At 42.5% G+C, this 7764-nt stretch overlaps 2 protein-coding genes across 3 annotated transcripts; one reads left to right on the top strand and one right to left on the bottom strand.

Annotated features, from left to right (window-relative positions):
- Window positions 1-76: 76 nt before the first annotated feature.
- On the top strand, window positions 77-1389 carry atp5md (ATP synthase membrane subunit k). Its single transcript, XM_030069354.1, has 4 exons — window positions 77-211; window positions 785-889; window positions 1061-1154; window positions 1274-1389. The coding sequence occupies exons 2-3, from the start codon at window positions 803-805 to the stop codon at window positions 1148-1150; spliced, it is 177 nt and encodes a 58-aa protein (XP_029925214.1). The 5' UTR covers window positions 77-211; window positions 785-802; the 3' UTR covers window positions 1151-1154; window positions 1274-1389.
- taf5 (TAF5 RNA polymerase II, TATA box binding protein (TBP)-associated factor) lies at window positions 1388-7390 on the bottom strand. Of its 2 annotated transcripts, none has more exons than XM_030068891.1 (11): window positions 6948-7390; window positions 6374-6605; window positions 5573-5888; window positions 5222-5385; window positions 4522-4657; window positions 3974-4094; window positions 3683-3812; window positions 3193-3357; window positions 2847-3024; window positions 2194-2371; window positions 1388-1985 (listed from the first exon to the last, which is right to left on the bottom strand). In XM_030068891.1, the coding sequence occupies exons 1-11, from the start codon at window positions 7387-7389 to the stop codon at window positions 1771-1773; spliced, it is 2277 nt and encodes a 758-aa protein (XP_029924751.1). In that variant the 5' UTR covers window position 7390; the 3' UTR covers window positions 1388-1770. The 2 variants fall into 2 exon arrangements, with proteins under 2 accessions (XP_029924751.1, XP_029924828.1); XM_030068968.1 differs by having other exon boundaries at window positions 6374-6602.
- Between the last annotated feature and the right edge of the window lie 374 nt (window positions 7391-7764).

Here is a 7764-nt window from a genome sequence, read left to right as displayed (position 1 = left end):
CTCTAAATGATTGACGTTATTTGAAGCCAATCAGCGACCAGAGTTTGCACAAAGGCCGGCCCTGACTTTGAGTGACATGACTTCGGTCTATACACGTTGATTTGTGTTGGCTCCCCGGTAGCAGGAGGGATTTCCTGTTAAATTTTAGTTCTGCGGCCTCTGTTGAAGGGCACTTGTCTCACTCTGTCCACACAAGGGTCGTGTGTCAAAGGTAAGACATACCACACTGAGAAAGAAATTAGTTATCCAACTTATACTAGCGGTTTGACAATGTTTCGTAAAAGCCATCAAAACAAACTCTCTGAAAATGTTCTCGGAAATTTGGTCACGAAATTACAGCTAGCTATCCGTGGTTAGCATGCTAACTTAGCAAGCTAATGTTAGCCAAGTGAAGAGTGCCGCCTTGCAAGCTGCACAGATCCCTGCGAGCATACCTAGACGTAGCTTCAATTTTATACAGATAGAGGTGACTCTGAACAGGTATCACTGTGAATTTGTCAGTGAATGAATACTGCAGTGATAATGCCGTATAGTACCGTGAAGTGACACGCTACAGTTAGGGCAGAAGTGGCCTGCCACCAGCCACTAAAGCTACAAGGTGGTTTATGTAACAGTGCAATTATAATTTCAAAATACTTAAATGTTGTGTGGTGGGTTTGTCACAGTGCAGTGGTCCCAGTGTGCAAGAGTTTTGGCTATTTGATTCTGCCGCAGTTATCCCGATACACCGTCATATAACTGCTCCAGAAATATGAATGGCTGAATGAGCTTCTTCTGGTTTCAGGACCATTTCCAATCCATCATGGGAGGACACGATGCCGGGTCTCAGCACCAGTTCACTGGGATGGCCAGATACTTCAATTCATACACAATCACAGGAAGGAGAAATGTAAGTGAGCACTGTACACTCCCCCAGTGGTCTCGGTCATTGGCTGTTTCCAGTTGTATTCATCATTTTCCTTAAATGGACAATTGAATTATTGTCCTAGGATCTCTGAATTCCTGTGATAATGACCATCTTGTCTGCATCAAGCTCTCATCGTGTTCTTTGTTTCAACAGTGTGTTTTGGCCACATATGCGAGCATACTAGCCATTGCCCTCTTCTTTAAATTGAAACCCAAGAAACAAGCAGCTGTCACGGCAAAGTGATTGAGTACGTATTCAGCCTTTTCTCGTTAAACATTTTTAAAACCCATTCCACTTTGGCAGATGTGCCTCAGGCTTGCATTTTAATTTTGGAAGATTTGCATGTCCCTTTTTGTCTCCTTACAGGTGTTCCCTTTGATGACCATTTATTATATAGCAGGGGGTGACCAAGACAGTTGTGCTTGTAAAATGTGACCATTTGTGGTGTTCTCATGTTAATAAAGATTTATTCCCAAAACATAGAAAACAGAGTTTTATTTACAGCATACACCAGTATAAAATACTATGATACAGAAACAGCCATATTTTGTGAGCAAAGCTGTGCTCATGGCAGTGACTTGAAAACTGAGTCTATCATTAGAAATGGCACTCTTAGGCAGGGGGATTTCTGCAATGTGACTTTGCTTTAGGGGCTGCATCCTTTAAACAAAGCCATGTCAGAAGTTTGCTTACTTAAAATTAACCTTCATTTACAGCTACATGCTCAGCAAACCGTGAGTTTGACGATGCAGGTTTCATTTTCAATTCTGTTTTTCCATAATTCTCAAAAGGGGCCTGTGGCACTCAAGGACCAGACATCTCTTCATTTCAAGTCTTGGTAGAATACTAAATTTCAGGAGTGTCTATGGATTGTAGGCCCCAGCAGCGAGCAGTAGGTTCCTACGGGTGAAGTGAAGGTGTACGACAGGTGTGGACTTGGACATGTAGGTGCCTAGTAGAAGCTCCTGGGAGTTCTCTGGTAGATGAATGTGCCCTGTAGCTGCAGTGAAGTCATCGGTCTCCAAATCGTCAAAAGCTTTCATTGCATCCCAGAGACGAACTGTATTGTCCATGGAACCTACAAAATAAAATGCTCAAATAATTAGTGGTTGACAGATGGGAGCATGAATTAGTTGCTACAGCTTTAATCACAGAAATTCCATTGCACATTAACTGTAATACAAGGAAATAAGTCACTGATATCAACAATTTAGCTTTTCAAATTTCAACATTCAGTCTTAACAACTTTATCTAGTCTAAAATGTTATATAGTGTGGTCCACCTACCAGAGGCAAGGATCTCTCCATCCCTGCTGAACTTGAGGGAATAAATGGTATCAGTGTGGCCTTTCAACTCTCCAATCATCAGACCATGACCGATGTCCCACAGGAGAACTCTGCCATCAGTAGCTCCTGATGCCAGGAATTTTCCATTAGGAGAGAAAGCGAGGGCATGAATAGGACCCTAGGAGACAAGAGTGCAAACACAGACTCAGATGTTGTCTCCCTGCAACAGGCTTGATGCCACTAGCTGTATTCCAGTATGAGGGCATGAATCTTGTACGTCAACTCTGGCAATACGCTGTGAGGCTAATGTTGCAACAAAAAAAAATTCAATAAAGTAGCATATCTTACAAATGACCAGAATTTCTCCATATTGTACCAAGAAAACAAACGGTGATGTAAGAAATGTACTCAATTTAATCGGTTCTAATAAATTGTAATCTTTGTTCTATTAATAACAAGTATTAAAATAGTTTTGTGAGAACCATGTGACAGAGTCCAGACCTAGTCGCCTCACGCCTCACATTATAGGAAGCTAATAACATGCTGCAGGGAGGAGTAACAAAATGGGTCGACTGCAGAGTTGACGAAAGAGTCACAGGACAGACTGAACGGGATGCCTCAGAATGGGGAGCTGCTCAGGTGACCTGTCTGACCTTGTGACCAGTGAAGATGCGAACGCAGTTCCCATTCAGGACATCCCAGAGGCGGATGGTGCGGTCAGATGAGCCTGTGGCCACATAGTTGGAGTTGGGGTGGAAGCGGGTGCACGTGATGTCAGCCAGGTGACCGGAAAACATCCGTAAAGGCTGATAGTGATCAGTTGCCCACAGACTGTTGGAAGGGCAGAAGACACCAATGAAAGTCACATGTAAACAATGTTGCATGTTAAAATATTCCCTGCAGATAAGCAGTACACTGTAAGTATACATAATACCCAAGCCCAACAGTACAAATACTGTGTTACACACTAAATTTCAACTAAGGCTTTCAGTTTCTTACCGAGCCACTCGATCATGTCCCCCAGAGACAAAGTAGTATCCGTACGGTGAGAACTGGGTGTCCCACACTGGGTAGTTGTGGCCTTTGTAGCCCACCAGACATGTAAAGGTTTGAAGACTCCACAGCCTCACTGTACCATCTTCAGAACTTGATAAGAGGTAGTTTCTGCGAGACAAAAGACAGCTAGTCAAAAAAACAAACAAACTACAAATTCATGCATATGTTCATACATTACTGATTGTTTCAGTGACTGTCTTTATATGATCTAACAAAAAAGGAAAACCTTCATTCATTGTTAAACTGATGACATTTTGGATCCTAGTCACATACAAAAAGTACAGGGAAAAATAGTGTGCTTGGGCTAGAACTACATTCTCAACCAAAAAATTACAATAATGCCAGTAAACAGAGCTTTATACAATCAATTAAATTCTAGACCAAGCATGTGATTTGTTTAACAACTGTTTGGTGAGCAGCAAAGCTGTTCTACCTGTCCGGGCTGAAGCTGATGCCGTACACTGGGCCGCTGTGTCCATAGAGGATCTTAGACTCACTGGCTGTCTTCTCATCCATGATTCTCTCAAGCACATCGTCAGACTCTTTGTCAATCAGACTCAAGTCTTTATTGAGAGGAGGGAAAGGTGGCAAAAGGAAGAAACAAAAAGAATACCTTTAATGTATGGCTCTGGATGACCATTTTCTACAAATATGAACAAAGACATCATTGCAAAACTAAGGTGAACTATGAAGTGAGTCGGCAGTCACTGTTGTATTACTTTACCTGCTGCAGATTTAACCTTGCGGAGCTTTTTCGGTGTGACACTCCACACCCGTACCGTGGAGTCGGCAAAACCACCTGCAATCAGGCTGGAGTCGTCTGTGACGTCCACAGCCGTCAGACCCTGTAGGGCAGAGGTGAAAATATCTGAAAATGGCTGCTGGTTGATATTTGCTTGAAACAAAAATCCCAAAGTATCCATTTTGTAAAATAAATAAATTAAAAAAAAAAAAAAGAAAAGAAAAAAAAGACATTCTTACCAACAGTCTAGCATGCAGACAAGTTAGCAGTACTTTTAAATTAGAGTATTTAAAATCACTAGTTGTATGTCTGAAGTATAGCAATAGCATACTTTAAAAAGGTGACCTCTTAAACAGTTAAATTAATCCCAACGTTCAGAGGTTCTGTTGGTGGCAGTTTTAAGCACAATTCATGCAGGTATAATGTCTAAATACATACTGAAACAAAGTGCCACTTTCTTTAATTCCAATGTAATTTATATGAGTAAGCATGTTAAAGATGGGGTGAGTGATGCTGGATCACAGTTTTACCTGATACGCATTAAGAAAGGAGTAGAAGCAGATGGAGGGCAGAGTGTCTGGTCCCAGGCGAATCCTCTTAGTGGCCTCCTTCATGTACATGATCTTGTCTAACTTGTCTGAGTCCTTTAGTTCTGGAAGAGGTATTCTGAACAACAGGACACAATAATGCCATCTGTTACCTGCTAGGCCTGTTGCTGTTAAAGCTGTCTTTCAAGCTTGAAAACAAATAACAGAAATTGATACAGTGTCCTATCAACATGAACACATGTAGATGCTTATCCTTCTGGCACGCACAAAAATCTGAGTGGTGAGGATGATGCCATTAGGAGGCTTCTGACAAGATTGTATGCCTAAATAGTTCACTCTCACTGACCATCAAATATGTGTAACAGTCCTCGGTGCTCTTGAATGAAAGGTTTTATTTCACAACATACGCATGAAGTTAATATCTGAGGCAATAGTGCATTTTTTTCATGCAGTAAAATTTGGAATTCCAAATGTAGAAGTCTGCATCAGAAAGTAAGTTACTTGCAATACGAAATGAATGACAACCCAGTGGAGAAAAGTTACAAGACATTATACTGGGTTTAATAAATGTACAATACCATACTTTAATTGCACAAATTGCTGTAACCTTGCAAAGTCAGTTTAAATATATAGAAGACCTGCACCAAGCAAGCAGAGATACTTCTATGTGAAAAACACTCACCTGTTCTGCGAAGGTGCATTGGGATCCTGCTTCTTGCTCTTAGAGCCCATGCTGTCCTTCTTGGGTTTCTTCTTCTTAGGTTTACCCTCCTCATTCTCTGCCTCCTCGTCTTCATCATCAAGAGGCACCTCGATCTCCGGTTCTTTCAGCAGCCCATAGAAAACCTACATCAGATACACAGGTTGAATGACAATGAAATTATCTTACTTAAAATTTAAATGACACATACAGACTTTGATCAGTCACGTGATGCAGAGTGTCAAGTCAAAATCATGGTTACACAAGGCTTTTGAAAAAGCATGGAGAGACAAAGTAGGCATGAACCTCATTGTGTGTGCAACAACAACCTACCTTGGCCTTGTTGGCCTCTCGCTTGGCCTCACCAGCCAAGCTGCCCGACATGGCATCGATCTGGCTCTTGCTACGTGGCATGCCATCGAAGATGTCAATGTAAAGATGCTCCTGGATAATATTCCAGATTTGGTTGTTCTGGCGCTCCTGTAGGTGCCTCTTCAGCAGCTGGTAAGAGTCACGGGAGATGCGCAGGACAAACTTGCTGGTGCGGAAGTCCAGCAAGGTCTCGTTGCCCCTCATGTGCTCTTTCTTGGTCATACCTGACAGGACACGTAGGTCATCCTCATAGTAGCACTCCTGGTCCCCGCTGAATCTGTGTTGGAGATAGAAAAGAGGTAGGGCCATGAAGAGTGACAGATTTAATTCTGCCAATCCTAAAAGTCCCTGTTACAAGTAGGGCTGAGCTAGATGGACCTAATCAAATTTCACAACTACCTCTGTATCAATAGTTACAATGCTGCATGGATGACTATGCTTCAATAGAATTGCTATGCCCAAGAGGGTTTTGATAAACAAACATTAGCAGCAGGTAGAGACAAGTAACAGAGCAGCCACAAGTCTGACAGGCTCAGAAAATTGCATCCCTTTCCTGTAATGCAGCATTTTAAACCATGAAAAGACAACCTGTCATACCATGACATTACAATATCCACAATCTCAGTCAACACCTAGTCTCATATCATAGTATTGATATAGTATCAATATATCACCCAGCTAATTACAACTGTGCTTTCAGCAGAGCTCCCAACAAACTCTGACACACTTAAGCGATGTTGTTATCATGTCAGTGAGCCTCACTTTTCAAAGAAAGCCTTGGCCTCATTTTCGTGGTTGTTGTAGACCAGCTCCAGGTACATGTGGACAAACAGCGGGTAGAAGACCTGAGACAGCTCAGCCCTGTGGCAGTCCAGGACACTCTCTATGAACTTCTTGAGGCTGCTGTAGTAAACGTCGTACAGAGCCGGGTCCCCCTGCTGGCTGTAAGCCGACAACACCACGTTGACGTCCGGCTGGTCCTCTCCGGCTCCTGCTGGACGAGTAAACAAAGCCCATGCGACGTTAGTAAGAAAGGGAATACACCAAGAAGCCACCAAAACCACATTTTGTTCTTTTAAATTACGGTTAGCTCTTTGGTCCTGACGTCTCGCCAAGGAATGAAGGCAAACTTCAAATCAAATCCATGAATGAGAGACGAGTTCTAGCTAGCGCCAAAGAGTCTTGAGTCTCTTACTCCTGTTATTGGTTAGCTAGTTTGTAGCTAGAAAAAAACATACATCAACAACGAGAGCTAAAATGGCTTCACTGAGATAAAGTGGGTCAGTTGTTAGTAAAGATGTAAAAATAAAGAGTTGTAGTCGAGGACGGTTGGGACCTTTGGATGGTGCCTGAACCGCGCTTGCAGAAACGGCGGAGGATGAGACCGACACTCGGCTGAGAAGAGAGTTTGCATCCCCGCTTTCCGAGTCGACATTTCCCGCAGCACCACCCGAGCCTGCTCCGGAAGAATCGAGTCCCTTTGAGTCTTCTGTGTCCTCCGACAAGCCCGCTTCACGGCGCAAAATCTCGACGGACTCGGATAGATTGTTTTTCTTGAGGAACTGCAAGACTGCAAGAAGCGTCTGCTGGTCCTCTAGCGCTCCCGTTGCAGGTTTGTTACTTCCACCTGAAGAAATACTCCCCGGGGATGCATTGAGCAGTCTTCCGTCGTTTGCGGTATTATTATTATTATTATTTCCACAGCCGTCGTTCGCTGGTTCTGTTTTGATGTCTTTCTCTTCCTCCGTATCAATCAGACCACCTTGTACGGCCGCCATTTTCGGAATGAACTGCGCATGTGCATAGTAAACGAAAAAGACACTGACCCTGCAATATCGGATCACCTGATTGGTCCGTACACTTAGAGTTTCATCCAATCCCAATGGCGTAGGCTGGTAGAGAAAATAACATTTATTACTGATTTAGAAAATCGTTTACATGTTGTCCGAGAAATTATGAAGAGTCCACAACTAAGAACTGTTTTCAATTTAAAAAAAAAAAAAAAAGAGAGAGAAAAAAAAAGACTAAAATAAAAAAAAACATTACTCACACAGTACATCCCATTCAAGAATATATTATTTAGAGCTGATTCAAACAGATCTTTGAAACTGAAATGCAGTCTGAATATGTTGTCCACACAGCAGATGATTATG

The sequence above is a fragment of the Myripristis murdjan genome, chromosome 1 (assembly GCF_902150065.1).
Source record: "Myripristis murdjan chromosome 1, fMyrMur1.1, whole genome shotgun sequence".
In the NCBI taxonomy this organism is placed as follows: Eukaryota; Metazoa; Chordata; class Actinopteri; order Holocentriformes; family Holocentridae; genus Myripristis; species Myripristis murdjan.
This window is presented reverse-complemented; position numbering and strand designations above follow the sequence as displayed.

Coding starts and splice junctions, on each gene's coding strand:
- taf5 (XM_030068891.1), bottom strand. CDS start 7,389: ATGGCGGCCGTACAAGGTGGTCTGATTGATACGGAGGAAGAGAAAGAC. Junction 5,889..6,373: donor GCCAAGGCTTTCTTTGAAAA/GTGAGGCTCACT, acceptor TCTCCAACACAG/ATTCAGCGGGGACCAGGAGT. Junction 2,372..2,846: donor GCATCTTCACTGGTCACAAG/GTCAGACAGGTC, acceptor CTTGTCTCCTAG/GGTCCTATTCATGCCCTCGC.
- atp5md (XM_030069354.1), top strand. CDS start 803: ATGGGAGGACACGATGCCGGGTCTCAGCACCAGTTCACTGGGATGGCC. Junction 890..1,060: donor CAATCACAGGAAGGAGAAAT/GTAAGTGAGCAC, acceptor TTGTTTCAACAG/TGTGTTTTGGCCACATATGC.